General features: G+C 44.3%; 1 protein-coding gene across 1 annotated transcript in view; it reads left to right on the top strand.

The window, feature by feature from the left end:
• The window catches only part of Rnf130 (ring finger protein 130), a 173,713-nt gene that overhangs the window by 142,376 nt on the left and 15,645 nt on the right, over positions 1 to 15,692 (top strand). Inside the window, 3 exon segments of the mRNA XM_004629299.2 lie at positions 5,795 to 5,866; positions 7,636 to 7,718; positions 13,853 to 13,949. Of these exon segments, the coding sequence (XP_004629356.2) occupies positions 5,795 to 5,866; positions 7,636 to 7,718; positions 13,853 to 13,949 (252 nt within the window).

Raw genomic sequence — 15,692 nt, forward strand, 5'->3', positions numbered from 1 at the left:
AAAAAAAAAAAATCCTAATGGAATTTTTTTCCAAAGTAGGAACTCTACCCCAAAACTAATACGAAATCTTAAGGGATCCGAAATAGCCAAAATAGTTTTGAAAAAGAAGGAAGAAGGTGAAGGTCTCAAACTGACTTTAAAATGCACCACAGCCAGGTGTGGCGGTGCACACCTGTAATCCTGGCATTTGGGAGGCTGAAATGGACCACTGACTTAAACATAGAGGCAAAACTAAAAGGAGAAAAGCTTAATGATATTGCATTTGATCTTAATTTATCGGACATGACACCAGAGCATAGGTAACAGAAGAAAATGATACATTGTGGACTACAGATTTAAAAATTTTGAAAAAAAAAGAAGAATCAGCTGACTTTTGGGGGCTGGGGAGATGGCTCAGTAGAGTAAGTGCTTCCCTGGCAAGCTCATGGGCCTGAGTTCAATCCCCAGTTCTGCCACAAAAAAAAAAAAAAAAAAAAAAAAAAAAAAAGGTTTGTATATCAGCGAGCATGATCAGGGCAACCCATTTGGGACCCTTCCTGTCTCGCAGGAGCTACTTCTATCCCTCATTCCTATTCTCCAGTAAATTTTCCTACTCTTAACCTCCATTGTAGCTAGGCATAGTGGTGCACACTATAATCCCAGCACTCAAGAGGCTAAGGCAGGAGAATCTTGAGTTCGAGATCAACCTGGGCTACATAGTGAGTTCAAGGCCAGTTTGAACTATATAATGGGACCATGTCTCAAAAAACAAAGAATATGATCCACAGAATGAAAAGGCAGCCCGTGGAATGAGAAAAAATATTTTGTAAATCAATTATCTTACGAGGAGTTACTATCTATAATTTATAAACTCCTACAATTCAGTAACAGCCAAAAAAAAAAAAAAACCTAATTAAGAAACAGACTAGGATTGCTATATGTTTATCAATAAAACTTTGAAAAGAAAAAAAAAAAGAAACAGACTAGGGGCCGGGGAGATAGCTCAGTAGGATAAGCACTTGACTGGCAAACGCAAGGATCTGAGTTCAATCCCCGGTTCAAAAAAAAAAAATTAGATATTTCTCTAAAGAAGGCATACAAGGGCTGGCCGATGGTTCAGCAGATTAAAGCACCTGCTTAGGCAGATGCAGGGGCCACGATTTTGATTCCTGGCCTGCCATGCCAGCCCACTCCGGGGCACACTGAGATGGTGAATGAGACTGGGCATGGTGGTGCACACCTGTAATCCCAGCACTTGGCAGGCTGAAAACAGGAGGATTGCTACAAGCCCGACCTATGTAGTAAGACCCTGTAGACCCTGTACTAAATACAAAAAAAGGCATACTGATGGCCCGTGAACACTTGAAAAGATGCTCAGCATTATTAATCACTAAGGAAGTGGATGTGGAAACTGTAGTGACTTCTGGGGTGGCTGTGATGAATCAGAGCCCAGATAGATTTGTCAGATGTGTCCATCGGGAAATGGCACAGCAGTCTTTCAGAATATTAAATATTAATTTAAGCCATTCCACCCTGGGTTCATACCCAAAAGAATTGAGAGCAGAGACTCAACCAGATCCTGTGAACACCGATTCATAGCAGCATCACTGTGGTAGCCAGGGGCTGGGGATTTAGCTCAGGGGTGCAGTACCTGCCTGGCAAGCATGAGGTCCTAAGTATGATTCCTGGTATCCCTCCCCTCATAAAAAGCCAAGTACAATGAATGCAATAACCAGAAATTGAAAGCAGTCTGTGTCCATCTACGGATGAGTGGCTAAGCAGACTAGTAGCCAGTGCCGTATTACTCAGGACCTTACACAGAAGGGTATTTTGAGGCATCCGCATGGAGAAACCTTGAAGATCTACCGCAAAGCAAAAGGCATCAGCCACAAAAACATACTTTTATGCTTCCTCTTTTATTTAACAGAATAATCAAAATCATTGACAGAAAGTAGAATGGTAGTTGCCAGGGGCTAAAGGAAAGAAAAATGGAGAGTGAACTGTCCAGTGAACAAGTTTAAGAAAGGGGTTTTTTTTGTTGTTGTTGTTGTTGGCACATGCCATAATCCCAGCACTTGGGAGACTAAGGCAAGAGGATTACAAATTTGAAGCCAGCCGAGGCAACATAATTAAAGGCCAACCTGAATTTAATCAGACCCTGTCTCAAAAACTAATAGAAAATATGATAACAAGGTATTGTAGGGTTTGTAGAATATGCAAAAGCAAAATGGATGACAAAGTAGCACAGAGGCCAAAAGGGAAGAAATCCAGGACTCTGGGTAGTCCTTATACTACAGCATACAGCACCATTGGTCGGACTCCAGCTGTGAGTGAAAATGAATGCATTATTCCTGAAGCAGCCACTAAAATAATAAAAGTCATAATGATGCCAACCAAAGAGATAAATGGAGCCACTAAGACTTCTCAGCCCAAAACAGGACCAAGGGAAAAATTAACATGTAGAATAGAAGAAGAGACACCAAACAGATAGATTTAAATGTAACCATATCACTAACTACTGCTGTATATAGTCTGAGCACCCCTACTGGAAACAGAAATTGAGAGCAGAGATAAAAGGACTATGCTCATAGCTCAGCGATAGAATACTTTGTAGTATATTTGAGGGCCTGAACTCTATACCCAGCACAGCAAAAAGAAAAAGAAAAAATAGATGGTTAAAAATATAGAAGGAAAAGCTATATCATGCTAACACAAAATAAAATTCATGTGACTACATGAATACCAGAGTAGTTTTGACAGCAGGGCTGCTGTCAGGGATAAAAATCATTTCTTAATAAAATGGCCATTTTGGGCTCAGGGCGATAGCGCAGTAGAATAAGCGCAGGCACAGGTTCTGAGTTCAATCCCTGGCACTGCAATCAATCAATCAATAAATGCCACTTAGTCAAGAGGGTGTTACAATCCTAAATGTGCATGCAACTCAGTAACAGTGGTTTAGAAACATAAGGTGAGAACTGATAAAACTATAGTAAAAGAAAAAGAAAAAAAAAAAAAAACAGGCCCACAGTAACACTCAGAGATTTTAGTACCACAGTTATTAATTGGAAGAATTTGTAGACAAAAATAAATAAAATCAATAAGTACATAACACTAGAACAGCATAGTCTCAACTAATTTGACCTGCTTGACATTTGTAGAAAACTCCATTCAATAAAAACATTTTTTTGAAGTGTGTTCTAGACCATAAGCCAAGTCTCAATAAACTTAAAAAGATTTAAGTTCCTGCAATGTGAGTTCTCAGGCAACTTAAAATTTAATAGCAAATCAGTGACAAAAGGCTTTCTGGAAAACCTCCAAACATTTGGAAATTAACTTCTAAATAACTCACAATACAGAAGAAATTAAAAGGGAAATTAGATAACCATTTAAATGAAAATTAAAATTTAGAAGATGCCACTAACCAAGTACATGATAAAAGTGTAGACTTCAGGGTATTTGTACATCAGAGTGTTCCATTTACATATATGCAACTTAAGCCTGTTATATCTCTATAAAGCTATTTTAAAAGAACAATAGATAGGATTCACTGATTAAAAGAGGCTTGAGAGACATAGAACCCAAATAGCAATGTTCTTGATTCAAAGAAACCAGTTGCTGAAAGACATTCTGAAGCCAGGCATGGTTGCACACATCTGTAAACCTCGCACTTGGTGAGGCTGAACCAGGAAGATCTCAAGATTGAGCCCAGCCTGGGCAACTTAGCAGGTTGGTAAGACCATGTTTCAAAATAAAGTATCTTTGAAAGGATGTAGGAGTATAGCTCAGTGTGAAGGCCCAGAGAGAAAGAGAGAGTGAAGAAGGAAAAAAGATAGGACATTCTGTAGACAGGTAGGGAAATTGTGTCATCGGAATAAGAGACAATGCTGAGTCACTGTTAAGTTGTGTTAGATAAGCGACAGCCTCAAACCAAAGCTCCTGTCAGAGATCCATGATGAAGACTGAGTGAAATATATGATGCTTATTAGTGAATCCTCTAACACAATGAAGAGGAGAACCAACGAGAAATAGAATATATGGATCACTGAATTTGGATGTAGGTACATGGTTGTTCATTAAATTACTCCTGTGTATTTTAAATAAAAAGTCTTTCTCATAAAATGTAAGACCTCCCTTGTTTTAGGAGTCTTCCTCCTCCAGCTTCAGCACCTGCCTCTGCTCAGAGTTTAAGATCCAGTTATGACAAGAGTGACCTTTCGCCCCTTTGTGCCTAGGACAGTCTTAGTTTGAAGCTGCCATCCCAACATAGACTCTGACTTGTCATAAAAGGGATGCTCAGCCGAGAGTTGTTTTCCCTCAGCTCCTTGTGTAGAGTCCTGCTCCTAACCCTGTGCTGTTCTGTGCCAAATTCCTTCCTCCTCGTTGTCAGAGTGTTGGCTCCTGTATAACTTCTGGAAAAACTTGGTGACATCCCGCTGCCATCTGCCTCCCCTGCTGTCCTTTTCCTGCCACCCTGCCCAGGGTGGGTTTCTTCTAAATTAAATTAAAATATGTTTACTGGTCTTACCCCAGTTCAGAAAACTTCTTTCACTGTTGTTTCACCTCTGGATTGTGGCATAGCAGTGTCTGGCAAAATGTTGGTGTTCTGTTTTTGTTTTGGTTTTTTCTTGAAACAGGGTCTCGCTGTGCCGTTCAGGCTGGCCTTGAGCTCACTTTGCAGCCCAGGCTGGTCTCAAACTGGCAGTGATCCTTCTGCATCAGCCTCCTAAGTGCTGGGATTACAGGTGTGCAACACCATCTCTTATGGAATAAGAATTTTATTTTAAATGTTAGCTTGGCCCTAAGAAGGACCTGGGGAGCATTGGATTGTTTTTGCTAAGACAGTTTACAATCAATGAGAAAGAAAGAGTCAATACAAATGATATAAAAAGAATATGGGCAAAAATGATAGCAGAAAACTTCCCAAATATGGGGAAACAGTCTGACATTAACAGAAGCATACAGAACTCCAAAGAACATCAACCCAATTAAAAACACACCGAGACATGTAATAGTCAAGATCCCGCTAGAGACATGTAATAGTCAAGCCGCTAGAGAAAAGAAACAGATCATATTTAAAGGAAACCCCATCAAAATAACGGCAGACTTCTCTTCACAAACCATGCAGGCAAGAAGAGCATGGAGCAGAGTACTTCAGGTCCTCTATGAAAACAAATTCCAGCCCAGACTACTATACCCTGCAAAACTCTCTTTCAGGTTTGATAAAGAAGTGAATACTTCCATGACAAAGAACAGCTAAAGAATTTCATGATGACAGAGGCAGTTTGCATCCCTAAGAGGGATTGTCCCTGAAACACAGTCGGAAGGCCAGTAGAGCAGGGAAGGGTAGCACAGAAGCAGGCTGTAGCAGTACTGCACGCATTACACGCTTATTCATGTGAACTGCAGAATGGCGGTGATGATACCTGCCTTTTCCAACCAATGCACATTCACTGTTTGGTTGGTTTTTTGGTTTGGGGTGGCTTTTGGTCTTTTGAGACAGGGTTTCACTGTACAACTCAGAATGGTCTTGAACTCACTTTGTAACCCAGGATGGCCTTGAACGCAAAACAATCGTCATGCCTCCCCTGCTGGGGTTATAGGTGAGTACCACCATGCCTGGCTGCATATACTTATTATTCAGCAAAAATGTTGAATAAATGATACGACTGCCAGTTTTTCTAATTGTTTTTAGAATCCTCTTACGATGTGACAGAGTGATACAGGAAATTAGAGACTTTATACTTTATTTAAAAATGAAGACTGTGATTCATAGGTCTTAACACTTAATGCTTGTTTTTATTTTCCATTTCCATAGCGTCGCCTTGGAGATGCAGCCAAGAAAGCCATCAGTAAATTGACAACCAGAACAGTAAAAAAAGGTGATAAGGTACAGTGATGACTAACTTTACCTTCTCTTAGAAGTCTTGCTCTTACCCTACTTGTCATCTGAAAGCCCCTCAGCTAGCCCCTAGCTTTGCTCACCTTCTGATGTACTTAGCACTAGAAGTGTCAAGACCTGCCTGTTACTCAAGCTGTGGTTTTCTACTGCTGTCTTCCACTGAAACCTAGCATACATCTTCCAAGAATTCTACTTTGTACATAGCTAGGAGTCGTGTACTGTCTTCATATTTCTTATGTTTTTGAATCTGTATGGGGTTTGGTTCTTCACCAGATAAACGGAGAACTGAAGACCTACGTTTCTAGAGTGTGTCGGTTACAGTAGGCTAAGTGGTTTGGAGAAAGAGGAGCAGTGTATCAGGGTCAGCCTGATGCTTGGGCATCAGGCCTGAGAGGCAGTGACCAAAGGCTGTGGCCAAGACTTTCACCCAGCGTTCCCCAGTCAGAGCTCTAGTTCTGCCAAAGCATCTCTGTAAGCATAAATGACTTCAATATAAATCAACCCCACACTCAGCAGACGTGAGAGCCACCAGCATGACAAGTTTGCATCAAAATCTGCCTCATTCCCCATACACATTGCTGACCTGTTAGCAAAGAGTGCTGGAAGGGTGATTTCAGAAGATTCTCCGTTCCCTACATTTTCCCGCGTTTTTGGACTTGACCCCTTTTTATTCCCTTTGCTTTGAAGCCGCTATATCTGGCTGTCCTTGATACAGCTCCAGAAGTAGACTTTCTCACTTCTTAGTACACTAACAAAAGGAAAAGGAAATACAAGCAGCATTAACACAGCCACACTTCTCTCCAGAGGAATGATACCCAGTATAAATAAGCATTTCCATGGCCTGCCATTGCTGCAACTTGAACTTCCCTAAGCTATCTAGCCTATCTTCCTTTGTCCCCCAGGCTAGCACAAAATAATCCTTCCTTTAATTATTTTTTTTTATTTTTTTTATTTTTTTTTTATTTTTATTTATTTGAGAGAGAGAGAGAGAGAGAGAGTGGTGTGTGTGTGTGGCCAGCTCAGCCCACCAGGGGGCGGGGCTGGCTGGCATGGGGCTGGAGAGATGGCTCAGTGGTCTAAGGCACCTACTTAGAACAAGCTTGGCAAAGCATCAGGGACCGCGGTTCAATCTTCCTTTAATTATTGAAGCCAACTCATCTTCTTAGTTTGCACCCCTAGGCCTGCCAAGTGGTGTCCCATATAGTCTCGTTCCAAGTGGCAGTGACACAGCAAACAGTCTCACCTTTCCCACCTAATTTGCTAACATGCTGTATTTAATGGCAACTTTGTTAAAACTCCCTCAGCTCAGGAGGAGAAAATTAATTAACCTGGTAGCCAAATACCTGACTGACTTCTCCTGGGGTGGTCTGCTCAGCAGCTGCGAGGCCTCAGCCTCACGCATGTGCCTCCTGATGAGGGCGGGCTGCGTAGGGTCTGCAGTGAAGTTACTCACACAGCCCGCAGCACAGCGGGAGTGGAGGGCAGGAACTGCCGTGCTCCAGGGCGAGAGCTAGTATGACTCTTGGAAAAAAGTGGAACTGTGCTGCGAAAATTCCAAGACATCTCCTAAACGGAATTATCATTGGTAACATAATTTCAAGACAAAGTAGAGTGGCTTAGATGTACTTTGGGTCAATATAGTTAAGCAAATGAAAGCTTATTAAGCTTAAAGCTGCACAGGAGTATTCCTGGCTGCACTGTCTCCTCCGCGTGTGCAGGTGTAGTGTGTAACTGTGCTCCTGTGCTCTTCTTTTCAGGAAACAGACCCAGACTTCGATCACTGTGCAGTCTGCATAGAGAGCTATAAACAGAACGATGTTGTTCGAATTCTCCCCTGCAAGTATGTCAGCTTTCTTTTTTGAAAAGAATGACGTGACTATGTGTTGTATGTCTCCTGTCAGAGTAGGTGTCCACTTGCTCCTCAGAGCTGTCCTCAGAGCCACTGCACGTGGCTTACCGTGGGAGGTCGTGGTCACAGGTAACCAGTGCAGCCTCACAGGAACTGAGTGTACACATGCTGAGAAGCTCACGTGACCCAATTGTTAGATGCTTGTAATTTTGAGTCTTATTCTAGGGTTACTGTGGTCTCCTGCTCCTCTTCTTCAGTTTGTCACTGGGCCCTCTCTGTGACCTCTGTAGTGTGACCAGGCTGTGGGTACCATAGCTGTAGGGACTTGAGTGAGCCTTTTCCTGATCCCTGCTGTGTATACCCTGCATCCTGGCTGGAGGGTGCTTCCCTCCCACTTGTGCTAGTGAGCTGTCCCTTAACAGAGTATTGTGGTGGGCTACTTAGGGCGAGAAATGAGTCTGCTTTGCTCACAGTGTGTGAGGTGCAAAGTACAGGGCCAGGCAGGGCTGACCTCTGGAGAGGGCAGCAGATGTCACATCACAGTGGTGACCCATGAAAGCAAAGTGGTCACATCCCGAACAGAACAGAAAGAGGCCAGGCAGGCCACACTTGCTCCTTTTCTAACCACCCTCTTCAAGAACTACGGAAGAAGCCCCACAGGACCCCAAGAAATGCCTAGTACTTGGCCTCAGGGCCCCGCTGGGCTCACCCAGCGCAGCTCAACCACTGCCAGCAGCAGCGTCTCAGCAGGTCGCAGCTCTCTAAACCACCACTTACCCTGCTTAGTAAAACATCGGGGGCAGTAAAAATTAACTTTCCACACGGAATAGCATTTTGTGACAGTTCTGTCCTGCACCAAAGGTCTCAGCCTTAGCACTGCTGAGATTCGAAATCAGGTCATTCTCTGGGGAGAACGAGTGAGAGGAGCTGTCCTATGCGCAGGGTATTTGTCAGTACCATTGGCCTCTGCCCACTGGGTGCCAGAAGCACCCACAGCACACAAAAGACGCCCCACACCTCCAGAGGTGAAGCGCACGGGCCTGGGGGACACCACAGGCTCACTGGAGGACTTTCACACCTAGAAGTTCCTTCCTCATAGCTCCAGGCTTGTTTTTTCTGGTGAATGACTCACCAGTACCTTTGCCTTAACCCTCACCCCTGCTGTCGCCTGGTACCCTCCTTCCCCTTTGGTCCGCTGCTGTCTCCCACAGCTTCTGCAGTTCCCATACCTAAGTAGCAGCACCCCTCAGTGTCTCCTCACGGGGCTCCAAACTGGTTGGCCAGTCTGGGCCTCTAGTGCTGCCCAAGCCTTCCTGCCCTGGCCTCCATCCCTGGGCCTCAGGTATGACTGCTTTCCTGCCCACCATGCACCCCCGTGAGGACAGAGGCACTGTCCTTGCTGTGTGTTGTGGTGCTGTGCTTTTTCTGTGGGTCTCTGCCCACTCTTTCCGCCCTGGGCACTTGTTCTATTCACTGCTCCTTCCAGTGTTGCTTTTTGTCCCTGCTCATCAGCAATGAGTCAGGCTCAAGCATTTCCTTTTCCAGTTTTTAAAACTTATACGCCATCACCTGCCCCGCCCCGCCCTGCAGTCTGCCCTCTTCCTCGGCTTGCTGCAGGGTATGGATATCGACATGCTGGTGTCCATCTGTCCTTCGACTCTACCATGCTGGCCAGGGGCCTGAACTAAGCCTTTCTGTCTGTATATACCAAGCCTCCCATGGGTTGCAGACTTTATTGCATGACCTTTGCTTTTCCCCTCTGTCACACTAATTTATTGTGGACAAATGGCTGTTGGCATTGTTGTGGGGACCTCCTGCTTATGTCAGTGGATTGCAGCTGATCGTTCTTTGGGTGTCCATCAACATGTCTTAGAAACTGAACAGTAATCATCTTACTTAAAGGTTAGCCTCAAAAATTTTAGTACGTAAAAATACCCTTTCAGAAGTAAGTGCCCCAGCTTGGATGAACAAGTGTCTAAGGTGCCCGTTGGGAGCTGAAGTGGGTCAGGTACCTGGCCACCCTCTGGCTGAAGAGCTGCTGCCCCCACCTCTGGGACACGATGGCATCCACTGCCTCTGTCACCAGTCCAGGCAAGGGGAGGGCGTTCTTGTCACTGACCTTTAATAATCTTGGGTCCTTTTGTTTGCCAGGGCCTTGATGTAGCACCCAGAGGCTTCAGAGCTATGAAAATCCTCCCCTCCCCCATACAGATTTCTGCTCGCCAACCTGGGTCCGATTTTTCTGACCTCCCTAGCTGTGAGGAATAGAAGGGAGAGGAGCTGCTCTTTGGCGTTACCAGTTTTGTTCCTTCCATTGTTCTGCATGTTGTCTGTATCCCACAGTGTTTCTTACAGGAGTAAAGGGCGTTCTGCGTGAAGCTCTGATCCACTTGACCTTTTCTTCCCAGTTCCCTGTCCCTCAGCTCATGAGCTGCCTCTATCCCAGTGTGTCACGCAGCCCTTTGTGTGTGGGCCCTTTCTGCTTTTGTGTGGGCTTGATTGCTTGCTTTTTTTCTTTGTATTTAGTACAAGGTCTCACAACACAGATCGGACTCTAGTGATTCTCCTGTTTTTAGCCTTCCAGGCACACTACCACGCCCAGTCTCATTTGCTGTCTCAGTGCACCCTGGGGGCAGGGCTGGCATGGCAAGCCTGAGATTGAACCTCGGCCCCTGTGTCTGTGTAGCAGGCTTCTTTCTGCGACTTTGCTGGCACACTGTGCTATGCACAGTACACCCCTAGCTAGTGAGAAGGCACCTAATGAGATTGGCAGGGTGCTCTAATCACTCCCTGGGTAACACCTTAACTTCACTCTGGGGGTTAGTTGATGGGAGCAAGGGATGTTTGTAGTATGTAACAATTATGTTATGATGGTCAGTTGGTACATGTACATAACACTGGGTCATTCTTTCTACTCCACTTCCCTGTCCTCCCTCAGGGACACTCTCTTTGGGAGAAGTTGTTCCTTTAGATTTTGAGTTAGCCAAGGAAGGGAGGTTTTTCCTAATTTGTCTCTAAAGAACCCCGATAGTCTCTGTTGTCTTTCATCACAGTATTGGACAGCACAGAGAAGACTGTGATTGTCCAGGGAGACAGGGAGGAAGGCACTTGTTCTTCTAGATCAGCAGACGCAAAATGAAGCAGTTACTTAAGAACACCAACATAAGAAGAATCTATTTATAACTCAGGGTTAGAGGAACAGATAGAGAATGTATATTCATACAGTGTTAGAAATTAAACATGAGCAAGAGCTGAAGACATGGCTCCGTAGAATAAGCACTTACCTGGCAAGTGCAAGGACGTGAGTTCAATCCCTGGTTCCACAAAAAAAAAAAAATTTACTAGAAATTAAACATGAGCAGCTGCTGGGCATGGTGGCGCACCCCAGAGCTGGAGAGGCTGAAAATAAGAGGATCACTACAAATCCAAGCTTTGTAGTGAGACCCTGTACCAGATACATAAAAAGAAAAAAGGAAATTAAACATGAGCGTTAACACCATTTTGTTATTTCAGAATAACCAGTGGTAGAAAAGCAAAAACACTGGCCAGAGCCATCCTCTAGACTTGAGTAAACCAGGGTTATTGCCGTAGGCGCATCAGGTGCTTCCACTCCAGCATCAGTGACCCTGGTCAGAAGTCGCACGATGTTATCTCTTCCATGATGCAGCCAAGTCCCACATCGCCCACATCAGTGACAGACCTGACCCATACGCCCTCCCGGCATTGGGAAAACCATCAAAGGTCTATCAGCAACACACACACACACCAAAATGCATGGAAGACATCAGAAGATGTACCACGATGACTTCTGCGGGAAGGTCTTGTTGTTTATATTAGACTGGAAGGGGTCTGTGACCCCAGAGTGGGTGGGTAAGCCTTATTCTGTTCGACTGCTGCTGCAAAGTAAAGCTGAGGGCATCCCTGCATCAAGGGGCCAGTCACCCACGGGTAGGTGCCAACAACAAGAAGCAGAGGTGACACCTCAGTGTCCCAAATTGGGCCTTGTCTCTGGCTCAAGGGCTTGAGAGCTTTCCAGAATGGTGTGGTTCTGGTAAATGCATTGTAGGCAAGTTGTATGCTAGATTGGTAAGTTCAGTTTTCAAGATAGGTCTTTATTTTTATCCCCAAAGAAATGAGTGAGTTTTTTCAACCCCTTTTTTTAAAAATCAAAACTGTATTTTTCAACCAGTAATAAAAACATTAACATGTTAAATTAACAGTCAAGGGTTTTTTTTGTTTTGTTTTTTATGCTCCTGAAACCCCTTCCAGTGTGTTCCTCTTTATTCATTTTCCGAGTACAAATTTAAACTTGGATAGGCTGAATTAACCCAACCCACCTCTGGCAGGTACACTCAACATGCTGTATAAAGTATAACATTCAATTTATTATTTCTTTCTCAAGAGTTTTCTTCAGTCCATTAAGCCCCAGCTCCCCTTACATGGGCTTTGGTGGAGGTCGTGGGCAGCACCAGCAGGTCTAAATCGGGGTGGAGGAGTTCGGTCCTAACGGGCTTCACGAGATCGATTTCTGACCACTTTGCTGTGAATGGCACAACTCACACAATAATGCAGCTTCACATACAGCTTGGGAAGCACATGACCGTCGAAGACACTCGCTTCGGAAATGTCCCTGACGGCGGCGGCCTCCACTGTGTTCCGAATGATAAACTTCTTAATAGCCTTATCCTCGGGTACGCACCGGGCGCAGTTCGTGCAGCGAATAGGCTGCACATGACCGTGGCCTTTTTTGGCACGACCGTTGTTCCTTCTATTTTTCGTCATCTTTGAAAGGAGGACCCGAAAGAGCAACAGTCAAGGTTTTAAAGGCATCGTCCTAGTTGGCATCTTTCTCAAGATGTCTTTTACTTGGACTAGTACCTCCCCTGCCTTCGAGTCTGTCTGGGCACCCACCCTTTCCATGTGCCTGAGCTCTAGGGCTGCTGACAAACCCAACTCACTCTTGTGCAGAGATGCTGGAGCTTAGAGAGCAACTTTTTTTTTGTACTAGGAATCAAACTCATGACCTCATACTTGCCAGCAGGCACTATATCACTAAGCTATATCCCCAGCCTTGGAGAGAAATTTCTCTCCCTTGCTGCTCCCTTATGAGGAGCGCAAGTTTGTGACCTAAGCGTGCAGGCTCCCCCTTGACTGCAGTGTGTCCCTCACAAAGGTGTGGCCTCTTACCCAGCATTGAGAAGAAATCACCCAGACCTGCCCCTTTAAAGTTTCAGCTTAAATTGCTAAGTGGTATTGATTCTTGGAACTGTCAGTTTATCCCTTTCAACAATTCCAACAGCCTTGTGACTTTTACAGTTATTAAACATAGGTTGAGTTCTCTGAAACCAGTAATTATATGGAGAACTTTTCTTAACTGTGACTTAATATCTTAGTGAAATTCCTTTTTTTTTTTCCTTTTTTGTATTTAGTACAGGATCTACAGGCTCTCTTGCCATCTCAGCACACCCCAGGGGCGGGGCCGGCACAGCAGGCTTGGGGATTGAACCCCAGCCCCTGCATCTGCCTAAACAGGCACTTTAACCCGCTGAGCTGTTTGGCCGGCCCTGAAGTTCCATGTTTTATACTAACTATTATAGAAAGCTCAGTTAGCTTACAAGATATAATTGTCTTTATTCTTAACAAGTTTTTTAGGTTTCCTCAAGTCATTTTGGATTTTTGGTAAAATAAAACACCCAAGTCAAGCACAGTGGATATCTCTGTAGTCCCAGCTTCACAAGCAGCTAAGGCAAGAGAATCCCTTGAGCCCAGCAGTATGGGGACAGTTGTGCAATATAACGAGCCCCTCCCTGTCTTTTTTTTTAAGGTAGAGCACTTAGATAAGTTGTAACAGAGTGCTTGCCTAACGTGCACAAGGCACTGGGTTCCATCCCCAGCACCTCAAAAATAAAGTCTAAACAACCATATCCCACTGAGCAGTTCTTACCACAGTGTTACCGATATGTGAGATTGGATTCAGAAGATCTGCAAGTTTAATCCCCCATTTGTCTCTTGTAATTTACCAATAAATGCCAAAATGAAAAACAACTTAAAATTTCATTTTTTGCATTTTGACCTAATAGGTTTTCAGTAAGTAATTGATGACATAATTCTCCATTATTTCATAGGCATGTCTTTCACAAGTCTTGTGTGGATCCCTGGCTTAGTGAACACTGTACCTGTCCTATGTGCAAACTTAATATTTTGAAGGCCCTGGGAATTGTGGTATGTTTCCTGTTTCATTGCTACTTTTGTGTAGTATTTTGTCTAAGTATGACACAATGTAACACAAGTGTAATACAATATAACACAATTGGTATGGTGGGAGACATGGTTTAGTGACACAAAAATAAACTTGACTCTTTGCTATACACCTTTGTTAAACCAGCAGTGCCTTTCTTCCAGATTATTTCAGAGTCTAGAAACTTCAGGAAAAAAAATTATAACTGTGCTAGTCTGTTGTAAACATGCGTCTCTGTTGGGCGGTGGATGTGTGAAGAACTGATGCAGACGAGGACATGAGTGCCTTCTCTCAGTTCTCTCTGGCGCCTGGCCCAGTGGCTTGCGTCTGCCTGGCCTGTGTCAGCCTCTTGGCTCCAGCCACCACCGCACCCAGAGGTCAAGTACAGACTGTTGACTTCCGTCCAGTAGTCATTCTGCATGTGATGTAATGTAAAATTATAAAATTACATCCTCATTGATGTTGCTTCCCCTTAAATTTGTTTGGTCTCTTGGGTGTTGGTCAGTTGCAGGCAGCAAAGGCTCACGGTGACCAGAGCCCTTGAAGAACCTTGAGCAGCCTGGCAAGGGCACTGCCGGGTGAGCTGCACAGATGAGTCACCTGTCACACAGTTCCAGGCCCACCCTGACCAACCAAAACGTAGGAGACACCTTGGTTTCCCTTGCTACAGAGTCTGTATCTAGGGCTATGCTTTTTAAAGGAACATGAAATATTTGCTGGTCTCAAAAAAAATCGTCACCTCTGAGACAAAAAGCTGAGTTTGATCAGCAGATGAACTCTGCACTTTACCTGACAACCGAAAGGAGATGTAAGTAGTCCTGTTTGAATTATGCTGCCAGATCGTGAGTTACCTGCTTCTGCAGTGATCAGGTCAGTGATGAGACCGTGTAACCCAAGCTGCCGCCTCTGGACACTACTGATGCTTTGAATTAGACACTTCCTTCTCAGAGGGCTGACATGTGCATCACGGGCTGCTGTAGTATCCCTGTCTCTGCTGATAAATGCTAGTAGCATAATACTGTAGTCACAAAGGTCAAAAATATCTGTGTCCTTGGGATCCCAGCTACTCAGGAGGCTGAGGCAGGAGGACCACTGAAGTCTAGAAGTTTGAGCAATGTAATGAGGGACTTAAAGTAGCCAGCACTGGGGTGGGGCCCCTTCCCTCCCCTGTGAGACTGATTAGCAGTCCACTGTGTGGCCTGACACTGGTCGAATCTTAGCACCCTTGGTCACTGCCTCTTGCCCATTCTTTTATTTTTTTTTTAATTTTTTAGTAAGACAAATATTACTGCATAGGGGCCAGGGAGATGGCTCAGTGGAATAAGTGCTTCCCTGGCAAGCGCTAAGGGCCTGAGTTCAATCCCTGGTTCTGCCCCCCCCAAAAAAAATATATATTACTGCATATGTATTTCTCTGGATATTTTCATAGCCTTTAATGAAAATGGTAAAACAGTTGCTCCGTTCAAAATCATGATAGAAAGGGGCTTAAGACCAATAATATAAATGTGGACAACACTGAAACCCTCATAGTAGGTATGTAAAATGGCACAGCCTCTTTAGAAGTTTTGCAGTGCCTCAAAAAGTTAAACATTTGAGTTACGTGACCCAGCAACCCACTTCTAGGTATATATCCAAGAGAATTTAAAAAAAAATTTATTATTATTATTTTTTTGGTGGTTGTACCGGTGACTGAACTCAGGACCTTGTGCTTGGCAGGCAAGCTCTTA

Source organism: Octodon degus, unplaced genomic scaffold, assembly GCF_000260255.1.
Source record: "Octodon degus isolate 3935 unplaced genomic scaffold, OctDeg1.0 scaffold00029, whole genome shotgun sequence".
NCBI lineage: Eukaryota > Metazoa > Chordata > Mammalia > Rodentia > Octodontidae > Octodon > Octodon degus.